A 27,156-nucleotide genomic window follows, 5' to 3' on the forward strand; every position below is an offset into this window, starting at 1 on the left:
GTTACTAAATGGCTGTTTGTATTCCAGGCACACCAGTTTCTGAATGCTTAGGATTCGGTTTTTACCTTTTGTTTAAATAACCTCTAAAAGGAGCAATGCATCTCTTTGCATGTCTGTGCATTGTCCTTAATGTTTTGGAAGGAGTGGGCTGTTCATGTCCTTCACAGTGCACCTGTGATTATCACGGCAGAAATGACGGCTCAGGATCAAGGTATGCTCCTCTGCTTGCTACTAAGTGTTCTCATTATTTTGACAAAAAGGACCCAAACAAGAAAGCCTACTTTTGAAAGCAAATGTTTGAGGATCAGAAATCACAGAAGAGAATGTTTAGTGTCCGTAAGCTCTAAAGTAATTGTGTTAATACTGGTCACCTACTCCTTCACTGTTTTCATTTCGAGCAGTTTAACTCTTAAAGGTCTCTCAAGTTACTGGAAATTTCTAAACACATTCTGTGTTCCAAAATTTTTATGATGCTTATGTTCGCAAAATGTTGCTTGAGATCAAACCATTTAAAGGTGCGTGGCCAGCTCAGCCCTTGATTATAGAAAGGCTGAGGGCAGGCTGAATAGGAGCTGCGGGACATGCTCAGATCCTTTGCTTTCATGGCTCTCCACTTCTTTTGAGGATTATTCATGGCAATTGAGTGGCAGAAAGAAAGATCTCAAGAGTGAAGTTAGAGAGGTTGATAGTTAGAATTTTTCCGTTTTAAGCTGATGGAATTTACAAAATAAGGAAGATTGAAAAAGATACTGTCTGTTGCAGACACTGTAGGATCTCACAGAAGTTATTCAGTCTCTAGGTTGCTTTAGCATCTACCTGTGTAGTGAGAATACTTATTTGCTTATAATGTGCATGAGGCCTTTTAGATATGTTAAATGGAAAACAGAACTCTTGCTAGCTAAACACAGTAGAACTTGAATTTCTTTTTATTTTTTCGAGACAGAGTCTCGCACTGTCGCCTGGGCTGGAGTGCAGTGGCGTGATCTTGGCACACTACAACCTCCACCTCCCTGGTTCAAGTGATTCTCCTGCCTCAGCCTCCCAAGTAGCTAGGATTACAGGCGTCTGACACCATGCCCTGCAATTTTTTTGTATTTTTAGTAGAGACAGAGTTTCACCATGTTGGCCAGGCTGCTCTTGAACTCCTGACCTCAGGTAATTCGCCTGCCTCAGCCTCCCAAAGTGTTGGGATTACAGGCATGAGCCACCACGCCTGGCCTAGAACTTGAATTTTTTTTTTTGAGAGGGTATTTAATAATAAAATCAGATTATTTGTGACTTGGTTGAAGTAAACAGTGTCTCAGACAAAATAATTTGTTAAAAGAGTTGCCCAATTTATGTCTTACAACTTTAAACAAATAAATAATAATAACTAAGACATATTTGTGAAAAGCTTATCTTGTTATTGTATAAACTTTAGTTAAGCAATTCTTGGTATTTTTTGACATATTCACTGGGTGGTTAAAGACGATGAAGGGAATGTAGCAAGTTAAAGGCCTACTTGTCCAGGGACGTGCAGCAGTGAAGGATCAGGCCAGGGTACTTTTGAGAAACTAACAAAGAAATGTTTCCTTCTTTGTGGTGACCCCATTATTGATGGATTTTTATAAAAATTATAGAATATTAGGCCTGGCAAGAAATAATCTAGTTCAACCCCTTGTCAGTTTATAAGTGAAGAAACTAAACTGTATGGAGACCAAATGACTAGTCCTAGATCATGTAATTGTGTTAGTAACTAAGTTCATAAAGATGCTAAATCTTTCAGTGTACAAACTAGGCTTTCTTCTATGAGAGCATGCTGAAATACTTACTTTATTTATTTACTTTTTTGAGACAGAGTCTTGCTTTATCGGCCAGGCTGGAGTGCAGTGGCACAATCTCGGCTCACTGCAACCTCCGTCTCCTGGATTCAAGCAATTCTCCTGCCTCAGCCTCCCGTGGAGCTGGGATTACAGGCATGTGCCACCATGCCCAGCTAGTTTTTGCATTTTTAGTAGAGACGGGATTTCACCATGTAGGCCAGGCTGGTCTCAAACTCCTGACCTCAGGTAATCTGCCCACTTCGGCCTCCCAAAGTGCTGGGATTACAGGCGTGAGCCACCGCGCCCGGCCAATACTTTCTTAATGAGTAGAAACTGCTACCATTCTGGTATAAAGTAGCCCTGAAATCTGTGATACAAAATAGAGATGAAAAGTAAGAGATATCCCTACAGGATTTCAAAGATTCCATGAGGTCTTCTCCTGAAGTTATAGAAATGAGACAACACTACCACTACCACACAACCACTACATTGCAGCTTTATGCTGCTTATGTCTGTTTATGAGCTGATTTTTCAAATCCACTTATTTAATGTGATGTGTTTCACTAAAGGGTTATTTTATTGTAATTATTTACTGAATTTATAGTGTGCTATAATTTAGATGATACTTTGCAAAACTTCTTCTTATTTTTTGTAATTCAGATGAGTATCCCATAGGAGATAAATAAGTCATTTTCCAGGCTAAAATGAATCTAAATTCTCAGATTCCTCATAGTTTAAATTTACACATGGGACAGTGTTGTTTTTCTTTCTTTCTTTTCTTTTCTTTTTTTTCTATTTTGAGATGGAGTCTTGGTCTGTCACCCAGGCTGGAGTGCAGTGGCATGATCTTGGCCCACTGCAACCTCTGCTTCCCAAGTTCAAGTGATTCTCCCACCTCAGCCTCTTGAGTAGCTGGGATTACAGGCACCTACAACCAAGCCTGGCTAATTTTGTATTTTTAGTGGAGTCAGGGTTTCGCCATGTTGGCCAGGCTGATCTCGAACTTCTGACCTCAAGTGATCCGCCCACCTTGACCTCCCAAAGTGCTGGGATTACAGCCACGAGCCACATTGCCCAGTGTTGTTTTTCTAAGCCTGTTTTATATGTGCCAACAAACAAGAACAAAATGTGACTCGCTCAAGGTCAGCTCCTAGTTTCTGGTTTATTCCTTAGGCAGAAAGCAATGTGCAAGTCACGTTGTTAAAACAGAGCTCAACTTTAAACATGTACTGTGAACACTTTTTTTTCACCTAAATAAGTTATTCTCTTAAAAAGGATTGATTTATTATTTTAACAAGGGTTCTTTTAAAATGGGCCATTTCCTAAAGAGGTACACTTTAAGTTGGAAAGAAGTGGTTTTGAAAGGTGGCTGTGAAACCCACTAGCTGGGTGGCCTTGGGAAGTTACTGAATGTTGTTGGGCCTCAGTTACTTTCCATGTAAAACCAAGGTTGTTGACAGTAGCAGCAAATACCTACTGAGTACATATTATGTGCTAGGAAGTTGTAGAGTTTTACATCCATTGTAATTAATCATCCATAACAGTGCCGTATGGGAAAATTAGGTTGAGACACTGGTGAAGTGGTTTTCCATGGCCACAGAGGAGGTGGCAGACCTTAGACCTTGGTTAGATTTGAACCAAGGCCCACCTTGGCCTCCCAAAGTGCTAGGATTGCAGGCGTGAGCCACTGCCCGGCCGAAAATTGATACGTTTTTCAAATGAGAAGTATTTTTTTTCAAATGGGCGCTGGAAAGTGAGTTTCCTCACATTGCTCATGTTGTGACACTAGGTTGGTGCTATGTAATGACATGGATATGAACGAGCTCCCTACGAACCTCCCCATGGACACTGTGAAGCTTCGCATAGAGAAGACTGTCATCCGCAGAATCTCGGCGGAGGCCTTCTATTACCTGGTGGAGCTCCAGTATCTCTGGGTGACTTACAATTCTGTGGCCACCATTGACCCCAGCAGCTTTTACAACCTGAAGCAACTGCATGAGTTGCGCTTGGATGGGAATTCCCTGGCTGCTTTCCCTTGGGCATCTCTGCTGGACATGCCCCTTCTGAGGACCCTGGACTTGCACAATAACAAAATAACCAGTGTGCCAAATGAGGCATGCAGGTATCTGAAGAACCTTGCCTACTTGGATTTATCAAGCAACAGACTCACCACGTTGCCACCAGATTTCCTGGAGAGCTGGTCTCATTTAGTTACAACACCTTCTGGAGGCCTGGACCTTTCCCCAAGCAGGATTATTCTTGGTAAGCTCGCAAGCCTCTGGGCTTTTCATATATAGGTACTTTGCTGTGCATAGCTTTTGTTGTCCAGTCTTTTAAAATTTACTGGATTTGGCTTTTTACTCTGTAATTGCACTTTCAGTGGCATAGTACCTTATTAGTTAACCTAGGTCAAGTTAATTCTTTCCCCTGTGTAAGGTGAAAGGGCTGTGTGTGCGTGCACGCATGTGTGTACATACATGTGTGGAAAAGTGGAAGAGAACTTGAGTCATAAATGGAGAGAGGACCTCTTCTCTTAAAGAGCCTCCAACTGAGAGACAGAATCCACCAACCTGCATAGACTCTTGTGAGCACAGCATTACTCCATACTCTGGTACCAGCTTCTGCTCAGTTGACTTTTCAAACTCTTCATTAGGTTCTTCAGGAGCAGGAGAGGGGCACTGGCATCTTTATGCGATAGCAGTGGCTTCATTAATTAGGAAGAATAGCTTCTAAATTTCCTTAATCTGAAAGGAAATGGTGGAAACATCAGTTATTTTACTGACCCAAAATGGTTCCCTAACTGATTTGGTCTCTTAGTTTAGCTGTGACTGGTTTTGGAATTTTGAACTTGGCCTTGTTTAGGTTCTATGTGTATTTCTCTGGGGTTCTTTTCATCATTATTATTATACTTTATGTGCAGAATGTGTAGGTTTGTTACATAGGTATAAACGTGTCATGGTGGCTTGCTGCACCCATCAACCCGTCATCTACATTAGGTATTTCTCCTAATGCTATCCCTCCCCTAGACCCCTACCCCCCAACAGGCCCCAGTGTATGATGTTCCCCTCCCTGTGTCCATGTGTTCTCATTGTTCAACTCCCACTTATGAGTAAGAACATGCAGTGTTTGGTTTTCTGTTTCTGTGTTAGTTTGCTGAGAATGATGGTTTCCACCTTCATCCATATCCCTGTAAAGGACATGAACTCATCCTTTTTTATGACTGCATAGTATTCCATGGTATACATGTGGCACATTTTCTTTATCCAGTCTATCACTGATGGGCATTTGGGTTGGTTCCAAGTCCTTGCTATTGTGAATAGTGCTGCAATAAACATACGTGTGCATGTGTCTTTATAGTAGAATGATTTATAATCCTTTGGGTATATACCCCGTAATGGGATTGCTGGGTCAAATGGTATTTCTGGTTCTAGGTCCTTGAGGAATTGCCAGACTGTCTTCCACAACGATTGAACTAATTTACACTCCCACCAACAGTGTAAAAGCATTCCTATTTCTCCACATCCTCTCCAGCATCTGTTGTTTCCTGACTTTTTAATGATCGCCATTCTAACTGGTGTGAGATGGTATCTCATTGTGATGTTGATTTGCGTTTCTCTAATAACCAGTGATGATGAGCTTTTTTCATATGTTTGTTGGTTGTATAAACGTCTTCTTTTGAGAAGTGTCTGTTCATATCCTCTGCCCACTTTTTGATGGAGTTGTTTTTTTTTTCTTGTAACTTTAAGTTCCTTGTAGATTCTGGATATTAGCTCTTTGTCAGATGGATAGATTGCAAACATTTTCTCCCATTCTGTAGGTTACCTGTGATCACTTTGATGATAGTTTCTTTTGCTGTGCAGAAGCTCTTTAGTTTAATTAGATCCCATTTGTCAATTTTGGGTTTTGTTGCTGTTGCTTTTTGGTGTTTTAGTCATGAAGTCTTTACCCATGCCTATGTCCTGAATGGTATTGCATAGGTTTTCTTCTAGGTTTTTTATGGTTTTAAGTCTTACATTTAAGTCTTTAATCCATGTTCAGTTAATTTTTGTATAAGGTATAAGGAAGGCGTCCAGTTTCGGTTTTCTGCATATGGCTAGCTAGTTTTCCCAACCCCATTTATTAAATAGAAAATCCTTTCCCCATTGCTTGTTTTTGTCAGGCTTGTCAAAGATCAGATGGCTGTAGATGTGTGGTGTTATTTCTGAGGCCTCTGTTCTGTTCCGTTGATCTATATCTCTGTTTTGGTACCAGTACCATGCTGTTTTGGTTACTGTAGCCTTGTAGTATATTTTGAAGTCAGGTAGCATGATGCCTCCAGTTTTGTTCTTTTTGCTTAGGACTGTATTGGCTATATGGGCTCTTTTTTGGTCCCATATGAAATTTAAAGTAGTAGTTTTTTTCTAATTCTTTGAAGAAAGTCAATGGTAGCTTGATGGGGATAGCACTGAATCTATAAATTACTTTGGGCAGTATGGCCATTTTCATGATATTGATTCTTCCTATCCATGAGCATGGAATGTTTTTCCATTTGTTTGTGTCTTCTTTTATTTCTTTGAGCAGTGGTTTGTAGTTCTCCTTGAAGAGGTCCTTCACATCCCTTGTTAATTGTATTCCTAGGTATTTTTTTCTCTTTTTAGCAATTGTGAATGGGAATTCACTCATGATGTGGCTCTCTGTTTGTCTATTATTGGTGTATAGAAATGCTTGTGATTTTTGCACATTGATTTTGTATCCTGAGAGTTTGCTGAAGTTGCTTATCAGCTTTGGCTAAGATGATGGGGTTTTCTAAATATACAATCATGTCATCTGCAGAGACAATTTGACTTCCTCTCTTTCTATTTGAGTACCCTTTATTTCTTTTTCTTGCCTGATTACCCTGGCCAGAACTTCCAATACTGTGTTGAATAGGAGTGGTGAGAGAGGGCATCCTTGTCTTGTGCCGGTTTTCAGAGGGACTGCTTCCAGCTTTTGACCATTCAGTATGATATTGACTGTGGGTTTGTCATAAAAACTCCTATTATTTTGAGATACGTTCCATCAATACCTAGTTTATTGAGCGTTTTTAGCATGAAAGGGTGTTGAATTTTATCAAAGGCCTTTTCTGCAACTATTGAGATAATCATGTGGTTTTTGTCATTGGTTCTGTTTATATAATGGATTATGTTTATTGATTTGCATATGTTGAACCAGCCTTGCATTCCAGGGATGAAGCCGACTTGGTCATGGTGGATAAGCTTTTTGATGTGCTGTTGGATTTGATTTGCCAGTATTTTACTGAGGATTTTCATGTCAATGTTCATCAGGGATATTGGCCTGAAATTTTCTTTTTTTGTTGTGTCTCTGCCAGGTTTTGGTATCAGGATGATGCTGGCATCATAAAATGAGTTCCTTTTTTTCTATTGTTTCAAATGGTTTCAGAAGGAATAGCACCAGCTCCTCTTTGTGCCTCTGGTAGAATTCAGCTGTGAATCCATCTGGTCCTGGGCTGTTTTTGGTTGGTTGGCTATTTAATTACTGCCTCAATTTCAGAACTTGTTATTTGTCTATTCAGGGATTCAACTTCACCCTGGTTTAGTATTGGGAGGGTGTATGTGTCCAGGAATTTATCAATTTCTTCTACATTTTCTAGTTTATTTGTGTAGAGGTGTTTATAGTATTCTTTGATGGTAGTTTGTATTTCTTTGAGATCGGTGGTTATATCCTCTATCATTTTTTATTAAGTCTATTTGAGTCTTCTCTCTTTTATTCTTTATTAGTCTTGCTAGTGGTCTATTTTGTTAATCTTTTTTTTTAAACAGCTCCTGGATTCACTGATGTTTTTGAAGGGTTTTTTGGGTCTCTATCTCCTTCAGTTCTGCTCTGATCTTGGTTATTTCTTGTCTTCTGCTAGTTTTTGAATTTGTTTGCTCTTGCTTTACAGTTCTTTTAATTGTGATGTTAGGGTGTCTATTTTAGATCTTTCTCACTTTCTCCTGTGGGAATTTCATGCTTTAAATTTCCCTCTAAACACTGCTTTGGCTGTGTCCCAGAGATTCTGGTACATTGTGTCTTTGTTCTCATTGGTTTCAAAGAATTTATTTATTTCTGACTTAATTTCGTTATTTACCCAGTGGTCATTCAGGAGCAGGTTGTTCAGTTTCCATGTAGTTGTGCAGTTTTGAGTGAGTTTTGTAATCCTTCGTTCTTTTTTTTTGAGACAGAGTCTCGCACTGTCACCTAGGCTGGAGTGCAATGGCACTATCTCAGCTCACTGCAACTTTTGCCTCCCAGGTTCAAGCAGTTCTCCTGCCTCAGCCTCCCAAGTAGCTGGGATTACAGGTGCCCACCACCACATCCAGCACATCTTTTGTATTTTTAGTAGAGATGGGGTTTCACTATGTTGGCCAGGCTGGTCTTGAACTCCTGATCTTGTGATCCTCCTACCTGAGGCTCCCAAAGTGCTGGGATTACAGATGGGAGCCACCATGCCCGGCCAATCCTGAGTTCTAATTTGATTGTACTGTGGTCTGAGAGACTGTTTGTTATGATTTCTGTTCTTTTGCATTTGCTGAGGAGTGTTTTTACCTCCAATTATGTTGTCAATTTTAGAATAAGTGCAATGTGGTGCTGAGAAGAATGTGTATTCTGTTGATTTGGGGTGGAGAGTTCTGTAGATGTCTATTAGGTCTGCTTGGTCCAGAGCTGAGTTCAAGTTCTGAATATCCTTGCTAATTTTCTGTCTGGTTGATCTGTCTAATATTGACAGTGGAATATTATTAAAGTCTCCCACTATTGCTGTGTGGGAGTCTAAGTCTCTTTGTAGATCTCTAAGAACTTGCTTTATGAATCTGGGTGCTCCTGTATTGGATGTACGTATAATTAGAATACTTAGCTCTTCTTGTTGCATTGATCCCTTTACCATTATGTAATGGGCTTCTTTTCTTTGTCTCTTTTGATCTTTGTTGGTTTCAAGTCTATTTTATCAGAGACTAGGATTGCAACCCCTGCTTCTTCTTCTTCTTCTTCTTTTTTTTTTTTTTTTTTTTCTTTCCATTTGCTTGGTAAATATTCTCCATCCCTTTATTTTGAACCTATGTGTGTCTTTGCACATGAGATGGGTATCCTGAATACAGCACACAAATAGGTCTTGATTCTTTATCCAATTTGCCAGTCTGTGTCTTTTAATTGGGGGCATTTAGCCCATTTACGTTTAAGGTTAATATTGTTATGTGTGAATCTGATCCTGTCATTATGATGCTAGCTGGTTATTTTGCCTGTTAGTTGATGCAGCCTCTTCATGATGTCGATGATCTTTACAATTTGGCATGTTTTTGTAGTGGCTGGTACTGGTTGTTCCTTTCCATATTTAGTGCTTCCTTCAGGAGCTCTTGGAAGGCAAGCTTGGTGGTGACAAAATTCCTCAGCATTTGCTTGTCTGTAAAGGATTTTATTTCTCCTTTGCTTATGAAGCTTAGTTTGGCTGGATATGAAATTTTGGGTTGAAAATTCTTTTCTTCAAGAAGAAAAATTCTTTTCTTCAAGAAGAAATGTTGAATGTTGGCCCCCACTCTCTTCTGGCTTGTAGGGTTTCTGCAGAGAGATCCGCTGTTAGTCTGATGGGCTTCCCTTTGTGGGTAACCTGACCTTTGTCTCTGGCTGCCCTTAACATTTTTTCCTTCATTCCAACCTTGGTGAATCTGAAGATTGTGTTTCTTGGGGTTGCTCTTCTTGAGGAGTATCTTAGTGGTGTTCTCTGTATTTCCTGAATTTGAATGTTGGTCTGTCTTCCTAGGTTGGGGATATTCTCCTGGATAATATCCTGAAGAGTGTTTTCCAACTTGGTTCCATTTTCCCTGTCACTTTCAGATACACCAATCAAACATAGGTGGTTTGGTCTTTTCACATAGTTCCATATTTCTTGGAGGCTTTGTTTGTTCCTTTTCATTCTTTCTTCTCTAATCTTGTCTTCATGCTTTGTTTCATTAAGTTGATCTTCAATCTCTGACATCCTTTTTTTCCCCTTGATGGATTTGGCTCTTGATACTTGTGTATGCTTCACAAAGTTCTCATGCTGTGTTTTTCAGCTCTATCAGGCCATTTATGTTCTTCTCTAAACGTGTTATTCTAGTTAGCAGTTCCTCTAACCTTTTTTCAAGGTTCTTAGTTTCCTTGCATTGGGTTAGAACATGCTCCTTTAGCTCATAGGAGTTTGTTATTACCCACCTTCTGAAGCCTACTTCTGTCAATTTGTCAAACTCATTCTCCATCCAGTTTTGTTCCCTTGCTGGCGAGGAGTTGTGATCCTTTGGAGGAGAAGATGCATTCTGGTTTTTGGAGTTTTCAGCCTTTTTGTGCTTTTTCTTTCTCATCTTCCTGAACTTATCTACTTTTGATTTTTGATGCTGGCAACCTTTGAATGGGGTTTTTGTGTGGACATCCTTTTTGTTGTTGATGATGCTATTTCTTTCTGTTTGTTAGTTTTCCTTCTACAAGGCTTCTCTGTTGCAGCTCTGCTGGAATTTCCTGGAGGCCCACTCTAGACCCTATCTGCCTAGGTATCACCAGTGGAGGCTGCAGAACAGCAAAGATTGCTGCCTATACTTTCCTCTGGAAGCTTCATCCCAGAGGGGCACCCATCAGATGCCAGCCAGAGATCTCCTGTATGAGGTGTCTGTTGACCCCTGCTGGGAGGTGTCTCCCAGTCACGAGGCATGAGGGTCAGGAATTCACTTGAGAAGACAGTCTGCCCTTTAGCAGAGCTTGAGTACTGTGCTGGGAGATCTGCTGCTGTCTTCAGAGCTGGCAGGCAGGAATGTTTAAGTCTGCTGAAGCTGCACCCACAGCCACCCCTTCCCCCAGGTGTTTGTCCCAGGGAGATGGGAATTTTATGTATAAGCCCCTGACTGGGGCTATTGCCTTTCTATCAGAGATGCCCTGCCCAGAGAGGAGGAATCTAAAGAGGCAGTCTGGCTATAGTGGCTTTGCCTAGCTGTGGTGGGCTCCACCCAGTTTGAACTTCCCAGTGGCTTTGTTTACACTGTGAAGAGAAAACCACCTTATCAAGCTTCAGTAATGACAGATGCCCCTCTACCCACCAAGCTCAAGCATCCCAGGTGGACTTCAGACTGCCATGCTGGCAGCAAGAAGTTCAAGCCAGTGGATCTTAGCTTGCTGGGCTCTGTGGGGCTGGAATCTACTGAGCTAGAACACTTGGGTCCCTGGCTTCAGCTCCCTTTCCAGGGAAGTGAACAGTTCTGTCTCACTGGCATTCCAGGCACCACTGGGGTATGCAAAAAAACTCCTGCAGCTAGCTTGGTGTCTGCCCAAATGGCCACCCAGTTTTGTGCTTGAAAGCCAGGGCCCTAGTGGTGTAGGCATTGGAGAGAATCTCCTGGTCTGTGGGCTGTGAAGACCATGGAAAAAGTGTAGTATCTGGACTGGAGTGCTCTGTCCCGCATGGCACAATCCCTCATGGCTTTCCTTGGCTAGGGGAGGGAGTTCCCTGACCCCTTGTGCTTCCTGGGTGAGGTGATGCCCCACCCTGCTTCGGCTTGCCCTCCGTGAGCTGTACCCACTGTCTAACCAGCCCCAATGAGATAAGCCAGCTACCTCAGTTGGAAATGCAGAATCACCTGCCTTCTGTGTTGATCTCACTGGGAGCTGCAGACTGGAGCTGTTCCTATTTGGCCATCTTGCCAGCCACCTTCTCTGGGGTTCTTAAAATGTAATCTCCTTCTACCAGTAAGTCCCTCTCTGCCTCTTCATACACACACACACACACACTATATATATATATGCTATATATATACACTCTATCTATCTATCTATCTATCTATCTATCTATCTATCTATCTATCTATCTATCTATCTATCTATCTAGAGAAAGAGAGAGCGAGCTTTGCATGGAGTTCTGTACATGGTGAATGCCTAGAACATGTGATTGCCTGATTGAAATTAGTGAACTGGACCCTTTTCAGGGGTATCTGTAGGCAGTGAAGCATTGTAATATTTTGTATGAGACACAAGCCTGAAGCTTTGATCAATCAGTTAGATGTGCTAAAATTTTGTTCCACTTTTTCACCCAATAAGGCTGTGTTGTCCATTCCCAAGTTATTTTCATCATAGCTGCAGCAGAGGTTATATTTCTCAGGAAGATGAAAGAACTTCTGGGCATTTGGCCAGTGAAATGACTTACAAGCCTTTTGGAGTACGAGACAACATAGATGCTAACTTTGTGCCAGGCATCCTTCCTGACCAGTATCACATGATCAAATATTTCCTGAAATAAAGCACAAGTAAAATATATATTTGTAAAAAAAGAAAGTGCTGTAACAGCACTCACATAACTTTAGCATTGCTTTTGTTGAAATGTCAATGTATTTGGTGTTTACAAGACTAAAAATATGACTAATAAGAACCAGGTAGAAAGAGGAAAACTCATATAAGCTCTTCTTATATAGCTAGTTCATGTTTTCCCCCACTGTTCATCTAGTCCTTTAAACATTTTTTTGTTAGACAATAAAAGTACTATTGTAGAATGGGTTGGAGAATAAAATCACATTAGTTTAACTTAACAGATATTTGTGGAGTTCTTATTATATACACTGATAGCCACATGTAAACCTACACTGCGGTATTTATTTACTTTATTTTAGCCACCAATCTGAACCTTATGAGTAAGGTTAATAGCTAGAAGATTCTATTTCCCTACCTATGTTTCTAAGTTTCCTGGAAAGTAATTCTTGGCTCTAATAGAATTAACCCAATGGAGTAATATAGTAGAAAATAAAATTCAATTACTAAATTGCAATTAATAGCTTTCTAATGATCAGTTACTAACATTACTATGAAGAAGCAATTGATAGAACATTCATATTTTTCCCTTGGGAGTTAAATCTGGATGGGAACTTAGGGATCAAAGGGAAAGGGTTATGAAACTTTACTGTCCATGGGAAGTTACCCAAACAGTTTTAACTGCACTTTAGGGCCCAGAGATTTTAAAAGTGGTAACTTGAAAATACTTCTGTATAACATTAAATTTTAAAACAAGGCTATGTAACTGTATAAAAAGCATTACCATAACTATGTAAAAATGTACAAAAACAAAGACTGAAAAAAATTCACTAACTCTTTAGCTATTTTTTTTGGTTAGTGGGACATCTTTTCATTTTTCTGTATTTCCAAAATGTTCTGCAATGATCATGCATGATAATAAATAACAAAGGATAGTATGAAGCATGTTGAGTGGCAGCTGACCTTAGCAAAGCCATGTTTGATATGTTCCCAAAAGGAGAAGAAGAGAGGACTAATTGATGTGGATAAATCACACACAGAAAACTCAGTGTTTTCATCTGGAAAATGGTGATGGCAGGGTTTGCTCCATTTTGTTCAAAGGACTGTAATAAGAAGAAATGAAATATTTCATGTAGCAGTCCTTTAGAATATGAAGTCTACAGTCTCTGAGATTATGCTTTTAGATCAACAATTATCTGTAGAAGTTGTGACTGGGATGGGAGTGTCCTATAAAGACCTCTTTGGCCTTTTTGTTATTCCAACAATATTTGAGCCTTTTAGTTGCATCACTGAATATAGTGATGAGTACCAGTCCTAGATTTTCTAGAACTTAGTGTTTAAGTATAGCAATTATATCTTTCCAGGTGTCCTGTAGAATTTGCCTCTGTGCTGTTATAGTGGGATAGAGTCTGCTTTTACTTAGTTTTTATTACTCTGTGTTGATTATTGTTAGCAGATGGAGGTTCTATTTGTAATAATAACACTAATAGTTAATTTTGATGGAGTTACTCAATGCCAGGTCTGGTTCTTATACTTGACCTATGTAACTTCTAGTCTCACATCAACCCTGTAGTAAATACCACTTCATGCCCATTTTACAGATGAAAAAATGAGACACAAGTTAAGACACTTGCCCAGATTCACTCAACACATAGTGGTGGAGCTGAGCTTTAAGGACAGGCCATCTGGCTCCAGAACCCAGGCGCGTCTTCCCTTCTTTGTAATGCAAAGTATATAATAATAACAGAGTTCCTTTCTTCATATATGCATTACTTTATTGATCACTTTAGATCCATATATTTATGTAATAAAAAAATTAAGGTGAGGTTTTTCAATTACTCTTTCTCTTCTACAGGAGTAAAAATATCAACTTAGTAAAATTGTCCTTTATTGTATCCATGAAAACTTAAACTATTGCCCCGCAAATAAACATTGGAATTAACTATAAAACTAGGTTTTGATTTGTAATGCAGGTAAATTTCCATGGCCTCTTTCTCAAGATTAAGTAAATATTTACACAGGCATATTCCGTAAGTCCTGACGCTGTTTGTCTTAGAGAAAAAGGCCTGTGGTAGGATAAAACATGAAATGCTTTTTTTTTTGGGTGTTGTTTTACTTGTACCTAAATTTGCTGAATTGTAAACATGGGCTCTTTTCCTATTTGAAATGGAGATTGCCTGAAGGGTGATGGCAGCCCTAGTATTTCCAGACTTTTCTAAAATGATGTTAATTTCGTTCAAAAAACACTTATCAATCTCTGTAGATGTGCCCCACCCTTTTTTTGATTTGAGGAAACAAATCTGCATAGGTAAGACTTATGCCTTGCTGGGTGCTCTAATCCTCACCTTCTTTCTATAGCTAGTAAGAAGGCAGAATCAAGTTTCAAATTTACAGTTAATCTCCAAAGCATCACTCTTTACTTTTTAAAACCTTGTTTTTAATGGAGACATTAAGGTATACTTTGCATAGGTGAAATGCAGGATTGTAAGTCTACAGTTTGTTAAATTCTGATAAATGTATACCCTTATGTAACTTACACCATTATCAAGATACAGAATATTTCCATTACTCCAGAAAGTTCTGTGTTTCTTTCCAGTCAATCTTGCCTCACCTATTTGAATTTTCATCACTATAGGTTGTGTCTGCTCTAGAATGTTATGTAAATGGAATCATATAAGATACACCTTTGTGCCACGCTTCTTTCACTCAGCATTATGTTTTTGAAAATCATCCATGCTGTTGCATGTGTTGGTGGTTCGTTATTGCAAAATTATATTCAGTTGTATGAATGAAGTAATTGTTTATCCTTTCTCCTGATGTTGGACACATGGGCTGTTTTGAGTTTGGGGCAATAATAAATTAAGCTGCAATTAACATTCTTGTACAAAGCTTTTTGTGGCACATGTTTTCATTTCTCTTGGATAAATTCCTAGGATTGAAATTGCTGGATTATAGAATGGCTATATGACTGGGCGCAGTGGCTCACGCCTGTAATCCCAGCCCTTTGGGAGGCCAAGGCAGGCAGATCAGTTGAGGTCAGGAGTTTGAGACCAGCCTGGCCAATGTGGCGAAACCCTGTCTCTACTAAAAAATACAAAAATTAGTCAGGTGTTGTGGTGCCTGCCTATAGTCCCAGCTACTCAGGAGGCTGAGGTAGGAAAAACCTGGGAGGCGAATGTTGCAGTGAATTGAGATCACGTCACTGCACCCCATCCTGGGTGGAAAAAAAAAGGAAAAAAATAATGGCTATATGTATAACTTTTAAGGAAACTGCCCATTTTCCAAAGAGGCTGTATAACATTATACATTCCCACTAGCACTGCATGATAGTCTGGTTGTTCCGTATCCTCGCCAACTAGTTGATGATGTTGGTCTTTTTCATCAGGAAGCAGTATCACAATGTGATTCTTAATTTCTGTTTCCCTAATTATTAATGGCGTTGGCCAGATTTTCATTTGCTTATGGGTCACTGTATATCTTCCTTTATGAACTATCTTTTGCTTAGTTTTTAAGGGTTATTTGTCTTTTCTTTATTGAATATAAGTCTTTTGTCTGTTATATGCATTGTGAATATTTTCTCCAAGGCTGACTTGCCTATTCATTTTTTCCTGGTGTCTTTGGTAAAAAAGGTTTACATTTTGATGACATTTGATTCATTAGTTTTTTTCTTTTATAGTTAGTGCTTTCTGTGTATCATCTAAAAAATATTTGCCTACCGCAAAATCACAGATATGATATTTTCTTATTGTTTTAGCCTTTATACTCAATTTTTAGCTGTATTTTCTTAGCTCTTAAGCTTATAGCTATTATCTATCTCAAAATAGTTTTTGAGTATTGTGTAAAGTAGGGGTTGAGGTGCGAATACGTGTCCACTTGTTCCAGCACCATTCATTAAAAAGACGTTCCTTTCCTCACTGAATTGTTAAACACTATTGTCTCCACAAAGCTGAGTAGGCATAGTCTTTGTCTTCAAGGGCTTATAGTCCTCAGAATAACTTTTGTACAAAAATTTATTGCTCACTTTTCACACAAAAATAGCACATTTAGTCCAACTATTCTGATGCATATAAATATTATTCTTTTAGAAAGGATAAAGTTCACTTGGCTCATCCAAGAATAGTTATATAAAGTAAACTAATTAATGCAAATTAGTGTAATTTTAGTTGATGTGTTGCCTTGAAGGAATGCAGTACAAGTAACAGTTTAACTTGAGAGAGTTCTCTTACCTTTGTCCTCAGAAGAAAAAAACACTTAAATGTATTCAGTTCTTGGATCACGATTTTTATTCAGGTTTTAAAATTTGTACCTTTGACCTTAGATGTTTCAAGCTGGAGTAAATAGGCATTTTATTTTTGAGGGATTTAAAAATATTTACATAACTTTTATATATAACCAGTTAAATTAGTTTTTTAAAGAATTTTCTTTCACCATTAATACATTTTTTAATAATTTCAAAGCATGAAATAAATTGTTAACATTATAGCTCTTGAATCTTTCCCTATGCAAACATTTATACTCCAGATAGTGCTGCTTTAACATTTTAAAATTTTTAGTTTATTTTATTTTGAAAGAGTATCTCACTTTGTCACCCAGGCTGGAGTGTAGTGGCGTAATCACAGCTTACTGCAGCCTCAACCTCCGGGGCTCGGTTGATCCTCCCAATTCAGCCTCCTGGGTAGCTGGGACAACAGGCAAGTGCCACCACCATACCTGGCTAATTTTTGTATTTTTTGTAGAGACAGTATCTCGCCATGTTGCACAAGCTGGCCTTGAACTCCTGACCTCAATCAATCTTCCCACCTAGCCTCACAAAGTGTTGGGATTACAGGTGTGAGCCATTGTGCCTGGACATTTTTAAATTTGTAAATAATAGCACTTATGACTGCCACTGTGACTCTAAATGTTTTTAGATGGCAAAGAGATGAGTAATGATAGAAAGGGTGTTAGATTATGATGCTAAAAAAAATCTGGGATGTAGGATTCTAAGCCATTTACAAAGTCAAGGTAGTAATATCTTTGTGCTTTGGTTTCCTTTGGTGTAAAATTGGAAGAATAATACCAGATTCCAGAGGTATGGTATAAGGCATAACATGGCGGTTAAGAGCTTTAACCACTGTGGTGGGTGGTTAAGAGCTTTAACCACCATGGTGGTTCAAGATCAGGATGCTGAAGTTCACATCCTGGCTGTCCAACTGTGTAACCTTGGGCATATTCCTTAAGCTTCCTGAACCTTGGTTTTCTCATCTTTAAAATGGGGATGATAATAGTACTACCTATCCCATGCTTTTGTGAGGATTGAGTCAGACCATCCTTCAGACGCTTAGTGCTGTTGTTCTTTGATCTCCTGAATCTCTGCGTGTCTTGTGAGCAGAGGCAGACATTGATTACCTTTTATCCTGCACTACCTTTTCAAAGATTACCTTTTATTCTGCATTACCTTTTCAAGCTGTTTTCAAGAGAACAGCTTTGGAGGTTCAAATATATCTCCTTCCAGAGCAAAGGGTAAGTATGCTTACTGCCCAGTATAATAAAGATGTCTCCCTTCAGTGCTGTGAGCAATGAACTCCTTCAGCCCTGAGCTGGAGTCTTGTCTTCTACCAACATCCATAAAATGATGGCAGGCAAACTTGCCCATATCTGAGGAGTTTCCCAGGATGTGGACCTTTCAGTGCTAAAAGCAAGAAAGTCCTGGGCAAACTGAAATGAATTGCTGGCAAACTGGAATAGGTTGGTCACCCTAAAGTAGGGTCAAATCTCAGGGCCTCTGCAGTTTTGGACAAGCACAGCCTTTGCCACATAGGAAGCAATCAGCAACTTGTAACTTGCATTGCTAGTATTATATAAAGAAAAAAAATCTGGCATAAGTTGAAGTGTTTTCAAAGTATGAAATAGTCTATACATATTATATGACTGAATAAATTTGATGTGCTGGGAGATTTAGAAATTTATCTTAAAATCAAATAGGATAGCTATGTTGAGCATAGCTTTTATATATAGAATATTGACACAAATCTATAGATATAAAATATAAGTAACCTTTTATTTCAATATAAGTGTTTTAGTATCATTCTATTTATGAATTCTTACTACATTAAGGTGGGTGTTTACATGTTCCTTTCTAAATTTTTTGATTGTTTTTATCTAACTTAAAATATCCCCTCTCCTCCTCTTAGGCACTATGATAACATCCCTTTGCCCTAGAGGACACTTGCCAGGGTGCGTCCTATGCTCTTCTCTTCGCTGGTTTTATCTCTCGCTCAGGGAGCAGACACATGATTGGATCCTCATTTTGAGATTTTATTACTTGTGAGAGGCAAGCCATATATTATTTCATTGATTTCTTGCAAACTACAGCTCACAATTCTGACAATACCAATTGATAACAACATTTTTAATCTTTTATAAGGTTTTGTAGATGTTATTGGCACGTTACACACAAACTGACCTGATTAAATTGTTAAATCATGTGGGTCACAGTCAAACAATCTAATCCAAATTTAGTTCTTTATAATAACATTTACATGTATATAAGCAAAACTGGTTAATGTAAAAAGTACATGTACAAAGTAAAATAAACTACTGAAGGGATTTCAGCCTTTGGAAGAGGTTAATGATTCCCCCTCCTCTCAATTTTAATAAGTAAAACCAGTTATATTGTTTATAAAAGGAGAATTGACTACTTTTAGTCTGTCTTATAGTCACAGTTGATAAACTAGCTTCACTTTGTATGATATTCACATTTGAACTGTGTATCAGTGTAGACATAGAAAAGTCACAAACTTGAAAGATTTAACGTTTAAAAATAAGCACTATTAGGAGAGTCTAGATCCACAGATTATCTTTAGCACCTCAATCAATAGAGATAAAAATGTTACAAATTAGGCATTCTATCATATTCTTCTGCTTTTTACTGAGTGATGATCGATTTTAGTGTTAGTTTGTTGTTCCATCTATGGTTTCTTTTAGTGTATGATCATTATTTTTATTTTATAGGCAGATAGAACATTACGGGTATAAAAAGCTCTAGCATTTATCTAGTCAACTCTCCCATTTTGCTGAAGAGAAAACTGAGGCTCAGCAAGGTTGCATCATCCAGGTCACAGAATTAATTAATGGTTGAGCCTCATCAGGAACCTAGGCACAGTAAAGTTGGTGAGAATGTCATTTCCTGTTACTTTTAAAATTTCTCTTTCATATATTTAAATCTGGCCTTCACATATCAGGTCAACTAATATGAACAATAATGACTGAATATCTAATGTGGTATCTGGTGGTGAAGTGGGTTTTTGAATGTCTATGAACTGACTGCATTATTATAGGTGTTTCGGTATCTATCAGATCATATCTCCACCATTACTTATGTACTTGTTTTGAATTCTTTCTTAGTAGACGTACAGATTGTATTACATTTGGTTTCTTTTGTTAAGATCAAGAAAATATGGACTCTAGTATAGGGAATATGTTTTATGTGTATGGAATTTGTTACTTATTCAGAGATTGAAATGACTATATTTTACAAAAGATTTTAAGTACTATATTCAGCAAGAAAGTTTAAAGGTCACAGAGATTCTACTGTGAATAAACCATTGTTCAAGGTAATTTCCATGAATTATGTAATTAAAAATTCATGCAACTCTATGAAAGAACTACTACATTCTATAGATGAGGCTGAGAGAGGTTGTTATTATAGATATCTACTCGTGGGAGTGAAGCTTGATAGAACCGAGATTTCAGCCCAGACATTAAGTTCCAGAGCCACACGTAGTCATAGCAATATAAAATAAGCCAGAAAGTCTGCTTATCACATATTGGATGAAAGAGCCAACAGTTAAGACAATAGAATTCAAATTAATATTGGTTCAATAACTAGGTATAGATTAACAACATTAAATATAAGAGGAAAAGTTTAAAGTTATTCACCCATGGAAGAAAAGCATACTTCTAAAACAGGAGATGAAAAAGTAAACTTTTACCAATACTGGCAGAAAAATATGAGCCAGTCATGACTTGCTATTATAATTTTTAAAAAGTATAATAAAAATCTAGAATTTATGAACTAGCAGTTACATTTCCACCATGGTTTGAATTTGTAAAATTGCAGTTCTGTCTTTTCTTCTCAATTTATAATCTACTCCATTAGCAAAAAGCTATAACCACAAATTTCTGTGATAAATTTTTTTCTATCTTGGGCTTTATATGAGGCTGTTATGGAACATCACTCCTAAGATCCTAGAGAGACTTTCGCCTGACAGAATGCTCTAAAGCTCCATTTTAGATCCTTCTGAGATTTTAGCACAAAATTTTATAGTCCCACCTGGATTTGATGTTTGCTCTGAAGTTCTATCTTAATTCGAGAATTTTGGAGAGACTGAGAATAAGAAACAGTTTTTTAATTGAACTCAGCAAGTTTTGGTTCCTTTATATTTAACAGTTCTTCTTTAACTGTTGCCTCTCCTTTATACTTTATTACCTGAAACACACCAGGGAGTAGTTTGAACAGTCTCTGTGGAAATATCCTTAGGTAGACCACATTGCATTGCATATGTTTTTGACTTTCCATGTGGACCACAGGTGACAGTGCTGCTAAACTTTTTGCTACTCCATAGCAAAGATCCTCTTTCCCCTAGTTTCCAGCAACATTTTTCTCACTTTTCTTCAAGCTCTCACTGATAGCCTCCTTGAAGGCCCAAAGGCTTCTGCTAACAATTCTGAAAGTGAGACATCCTGAAGATGCTTGCAACCGGAAACTGTCCGCTAACCGCGTTGCTTGCAGCTGATTCTCTCTTGAAGGAGTATTGAGCAAGTCACCTTCATGGTCACCACATATGACATTCATGCCAAGCCACATTCTTGCTTCCACCAACTTTTTTAGGCTTCTCTCCTGCCATTGCCAGCATCTCACTCTATATTTTTTGCCACACAAAGCTTGCGTTACCTCAATACACCTTCAAATCACATAAAACCATAACCTATTCCAGGCTGAATTTGGTGCCTCTGAGCACCCTATAATACTTACAATACTGTAAGTACTTTCATAACACCTTCGAAAGATCTTTATTACTGTATTGTGGCATTCTATGGTACCTGGATTAAAGTTTTAGCTCTGACACTAATTAGCTTTGTGACCTTGGCCAAGTTACTGGGCCCCTCTGAGGCCTCATCTTTAACATAGGGATAGATAAAGTCTGAGGTGCATCATTAACATAGGGATAATAATATCATTTTTCTCATAGGATTATTGGGATTACATGTGATAATACAGGTAAGTGCTTAGAAGATAATCTAGCAGAGTAAATGCTCAATAAGTATTAGCCATGATTATTAATGATCTGAACTAATGGACAGGATATATTCATCGAGATTGCTGGATTGCAGAACAAAACTGACATAAAGGTGACTCTGCTTCATCCCTCAAGGCACTTCTGTTTTTAGGGAGATAGTGTAGATCCCTACCTTCTCAAGAGGCAGGACATAAACCGAAGTCATCAGAATTATCTTTGTCAACCTTTCCCACCTTCTGTTTTAGGTCTACAGGACAATCCTTGGCTCTGTGACTGTCGTATTTCCAAAATGATCGAGTTGTCAAAGGTTGTTGACCCTGCTATAGTGCTTCTGGATCCACTGATGACTTGCAGTGAACCTGAACGCCTCACAGGAATTTTGTTTCAGCGGGCTGAATTGGAGCATTGTCTGAAACCATCAGTGATGACCTCAGCCACCAAAATCATGTCTGCTCTCGGCAGTAATGTTCTACTGCGGTGTGATGCCACTGGCTTCCCCACCCCACAGCTCACATGGACCAGATCTGACAGCTCGCTAGTTAATTATACAGGTATTTTCTTAATTCAGCCCCATGATCAAAGGAGATTACTAAGCTCTGAAGTTAACATCATGTTTTGTGTGATTTGAAATTAGCTAGTTAACACTAATGAAATATTTCAAGATTATTGGGTGCAAGGGATTTTAAAGGTACATTTTATTGGTTAGTATTCTCCTCAGTTTATCTAACTACCTAGATAAAATTAGACAATCTAAACTCTTTTTCTTCGGTAGAATGAAACAATGCAGTGAATGGATCAATGGCAGACAAGGCCTTTATCTTGCTTCATCATCTTGGATACAGCTCACTTCAAAATGTACAACTATTACAATTTTTAAAAAAGGGCCTTTTGCTGGTCGGGTGCGGTGGCTCACGCCTATAATCCCAGCACTTTGGGAGGCCGAAGTGGGCAGATCACCTGAGGTCAGGAGTTTGTGACCAGCCTGGCCAACATGGTGAAACTCCATCTCTACTAAAAATACAAAAAGTAGCTGTGCTTGGTAGTGCGCACCTGTAATCCCAGCTACTCAGGAGGCTGAGGCAGGAGAATCGCTTGAACCTGGGGGACAGAGGTTGCAGTGAGTCAAGATTGCACCACTGCACTCCAGCCTGGGTGACAGAGTAAGACTCCGTCTCCAAAATAAAAAACAAAACAAAACAAAACAAAAACCAACAAAAACGCCGAATGGAGTGAGGCTTTTGTACAAGTCTCTCATTTTTGAATAATTATTTAAATAATAAATTACATGGAGACCTTATTATGAATCAAAAAGTATAATTTTTAGAAATATTGATTATATAGACTTTTCAGATTCTAGTGTGACAATATGCATGCTTTGTACCCAGTTTCAACAGTGTTATTCTGACAATTAAAGTGATATATTTTTAAAACTCTTCAAAATTAAACTAAAATTCAGGTTGAAATAATGAAACCTGGTGGAAATAAAGAAGTTAAGGCCTAATATTCCTATATATAGGTAGTCAATGGTCCACAGTTTCAACTTGTGAGTTAAGTTTTGGGTTACTGGGATATTGTTCTGCACATTATTATTCTTTGAAAAGCTTCTGAAATCAAGACAGAATGAAAATATACCCAGATATCAGAGTTTAGGATAGCAAAATTCTGATTTTTTAAAAAATTATATGTTATTCTGCGAACAGAAGAATCCATGATTTGTAGTTTATCTAAGTTAAATATAAAATAAATCATTCCAAATACAAATGATGACTCTGCCATGCCAGAAAATGATCTGCTGTACCTCTGGCTAGAAGGATATATGCATTTTATTACTGTGAAAACATATCATAAAAAATACTTATGTAAGGTCATATGATAAACGTTCTGTAGAATCACAGTGACTTAAAACTGAAAGGGACCTTTGAGATTACTTTACCTCATCCTCTTATAAATGCAGAAACAGAGGCCTAAAGACAGGAATTGACTTATTCACAACCACATGCTATTTAGTGGGCAAAAGTTTCTAAAACTCAAGTCTCCTGATTCCCAGCCTTTTGTTTTTTAAAAATACTATTCCCTATACAGACCTCACAACACCTGGCAGCTCCTAGACCTTGATGTAAGCAGTTTGCAGAACCATCGCCCACTGTCAGAGACTTGCAGGGTGCCATTTCCCTCTCGGTTTCTGTGAGAGATGCATGTAGAGCGGATAGTTGTTTCCTCCTCAGTTGGCATGGTTGCTTGAATTTTCCTTCTGTTCCTCACAGAGTATGTATTTGTTTTCTTCCAGTAATACAAGAATCTCCAGAGGAAGGAGTCAGATGGTCCATAATGAGCTTGACAGGCATTTCTTCCAAAGACGCTGGGGATTATAAGTGTAAGGCCAAAAATCTGGCTGGGATGTCAGAAGCTGTGGTTACTGTGACAGTGCTTGGCATTACCACAACTCTGATACCACCAGACACTTCTGAAAGAACTGGAGATCATCCTGAGTGGGATGCCCAGCCGGGATCTGGAAGATCTACATCTGGATCTAGCACATCATCATATCCTTGGTCCTCTTCCTTCTCCCCCACATCTTCTTTTTCTGCTTCTACTTTGTCTCCTCCCTCTACTGCTTCCTTCTCTTTATCTCCTTTCTTCTCCTCCACTGTTTCTTCAATCACAACTCTGAGCACAAGCATCTCAGCCACCACTATGGCTGATAAGCAATCATTCCAGCTCCACCCAGATGGGAAAAGAAATTTAAAGGCAGCAAAGAGTGGAAGTAAGCTTCCTCCAGCCAGCACAAGAAAGAAAGAAGAGCTGGCATTGTTGGATCAAACAATGCTTACGGAGACAAATGCCACAATAGAAAACCTCAGGGTGGTCAGCGAGACTAAAGAGAGTGTGACATTGATGTGGAATATGATCAACACCACACATAACTCTGCAGTGACTGTGCTGTATTCCAAGTGTGGTGGGAAGGACCTGCTGCTGTTGAATGCAGACTCCAGCAAGAACCAAGTAACCATAGATGGCTTGGAACCTGGTGGGCAATACATGGCCTGTGTCTGTCCAAGAGGAGTGCCTCCCCAGAAAGACCAATGCATCACCTTTTCTACCGAAAGAGTAGAAGAAGATGATTCTCAATGGTCTCTCCTTCTCGTGGTGACCAGTACTGCCTGTGTTGTTGTCTTACTATTGATTTGTTTCTTGTTGTACAAAGTTTGCCAACTGCAATGTAAGTCAGAACCTTTTTGGGAAGATGATTTGGCAAAAGAGACTTATATCCAATTTGAGACTCTGTTTCCCAGGTCTCAAAGTGTAGGTGAGCTCTGGACAGGAAGGCACAGGGATGAGTCAGAAAAATTGCTGCTTTGTTCGAGGTCAAGTGTGGAATCTCAGGTGACTTTTAAAAGTGAAAGTTCCAGACCAGAGCATTATTGCTAAGGTTCTGCAGCTCAGGTGCATGTGAGCTACAACATTAGCATCTAAGGGTATAATTGACCCTAGGTTTGGATGATTTTTGGACAGACTTTCACATTGTGTGTGAAAATCACAAATGGAATGCTTTTAAGTGTGTTTAAAAAATAGCATGAGACCTCTGAACTGAAAAGACAAATAACGTTGATTTTTTTTCTTGTGTGGAAAAGGTCTACAGAAATAATTTTTAGAGTGTTGCTTAATAAATTATTAATACTTTTTAGGGTAATGTTTTAGTTCTTAAAAATAAGTTCATGTGAAAGTAGCAAATTAACTCTGTATTTAAAAATACAGTTTTTTGAGTAACGAGGAAACATTAGCAAAACCAGCTAAGCCTTGATGTTTATTCATGTTCGAAGTGCATTATGGCATTTTCTGTGGACGTTTCCTGACATTGCCTAATGGAGAGTGTGGGATCACAAAGGATTTTTCGTTCACGAAGGTTAAATCTAACTCATGGGGGAGGGAGGGCTCTGTCTCTTCATACCATTATACATTGTAATACTATAGAGTTGTGTTCATATTGCATGTAAGAAAAATTTTTGCTTTTCTTTAGAAATATAGGTATTAGTAAAAGTAAGTATACAAAGAGGATTATGACAAATAGACCATTTCTTTAAAAATGGTAACTGTTGCATTGAAACACATCTGCTGACAGATAATATGGATATTTAAAAATAACTTTAAATCAGTCTTTTAATATTTTGCTATTTGCTCTTATTTTCTCCCTTCTTTCTTCCTTCCTGGTCTTCCCTCCCTTTCCTTCCTCCATTCCTTCTTTCTTCTGCTTTGTCAGAAGATATACAAGTAGCCAAAGGATCACGAGCCAAGCAGTTTGTCTTCTGCCATATTATCTTTTGATTCTGTTGATAAAGAAAAAGCTTTTGAAATGACTTACTGCCCTTTGAAAGTCTGTTTTAGAACCCCAAAGGATATTTGAGGATTTTGAAAGCGAAGCCTCAGTAGATTCATTTGGTTAGACTCTTTTCCTAGGTTAAAAACATCGGGGAACTTAAATACATAGGAAAGGAGTTCATAAATAAAATTTAGCTTTTTTAGAAAGGGAATATTTTAATAACTGTAGTGTACTATAAGAGACATCTTGTGGCTTTAAGATTAGTGATAGTGATAAGACCCACTCAAGCATCTCACAGGGCTGATATTACATGTAACTTAGCAGGATGCAACCTGGCCCAGGGATTTCTAGGAGACAAGGCCACCTCAGCACAGATGCAACTTTCATAAATCTTAGAACAAAGCCTACCCTTACTAGATTAAACCTGCTCTATGAAAGAAACACTTGGTAATTGACCCAGACTGAATACATGTATAAGAAATGGGAAAGATCTCCCAAACTCTGAGAATGGTCCTCAAATAGAAGCCCTCCTAGTCAGTTGGTCATCTGACCTCTGACTATATCCGGCCCATGACACCAGCCAGCTCCTGCTTTCCTTGTAAGAGGATGAAATTTAAGTAAGTCAATTAGTGATGACACCCATTTCTATAGGAGAATCAAGGGAGAGTGGCCAGGGCCTGGCTGTGATCGAGAGATTGGGTGAGATCTGAGGAACACTCTACAGTGGGTCTGGCAGTTTTTGTTCTATTTTCACATCTGTTGCTGCCTTCTAACTTCACTTCATGCCTCTGTTTTGGAGGTAGACACCAGGCAAAATTTGCCAAAATTACTTTTAAGACCACTCTGGTCCCACAGGAAGGTGGGCTCCTAGGAGGAGAGTGGTAGGAATGCTGTAGGCTGGGGGACACCCTGGGCTTGAAGAGCCACCCACCAGCTGGTGTGTCTCTAGCCTCAGCTATGGGAGAGGAGCTCCTCGTCCCCAAAGATCCTGGCATCATGACTCTACAGACCAAGAAGGCTCAAGTACAGTTTCTCCACACAAAGCTTATCTGTTGCCCACCAACCGGGGAAAGAGACTTCTCCAATAGACCCCTGGTCTAATGCCGTTAGCAAAGTCACCAAATCACCAACGGGCATGTTGCTGCTATCTCTGTTCCTCTGCATGCTCCCAGTGAGACAGTGCGGCTTCCCTAGGGCTTTACCACCCCTACAATGCCTACTGGGTGCTGCTGGCAGCAGCCCATGCACAGCACATCCAAATCACGGGGCTCCCTCACCTCAGAGTTGCCACTCTGCACCTGGTTGACCTGGAGGCCTGTGAGCTGTGGCGTGATCATCCTGAGTGTGCCAGATTACCCCCAGTGGCACCATAAGCATTGCCAGTCACCTCCTGGCCACAGTTAAGAAAGCAGCTGTCACCTCCAGAAACAGCTAGGGTGAGGAAGGACGAATCCCAGATCCCAAAGCAAGCACTCTCTCTAGC

General features: G+C 39.0%; 1 protein-coding gene across 1 annotated transcript; it reads left to right on the forward strand.

Moving 5' to 3' along the window:
* LRIT3 (leucine rich repeat, Ig-like and transmembrane domains 3) lies at positions 1-26,278 on the forward strand. The gene is made up of 4 exons (XM_010389069.2): positions 1-211; positions 3,592-4,064; positions 21,601-21,906; positions 23,643-26,278. The coding sequence occupies exons 1-4, from the start codon at positions 96-98 to the stop codon at positions 24,782-24,784; spliced, it is 2,037 nt and encodes a 678-aa protein (XP_010387371.2). The 5' UTR covers positions 1-95; the 3' UTR covers positions 24,785-26,278.
* Positions 26,279-27,156: the final 878 nt, after the last annotated feature.

The sequence above is a fragment of the Rhinopithecus roxellana genome, chromosome 2, assembly GCF_007565055.1.
Source record: "Rhinopithecus roxellana isolate Shanxi Qingling chromosome 2, ASM756505v1, whole genome shotgun sequence".
Classification (NCBI taxonomy): Eukaryota; Metazoa; Chordata; class Mammalia; order Primates; family Cercopithecidae; genus Rhinopithecus; species Rhinopithecus roxellana.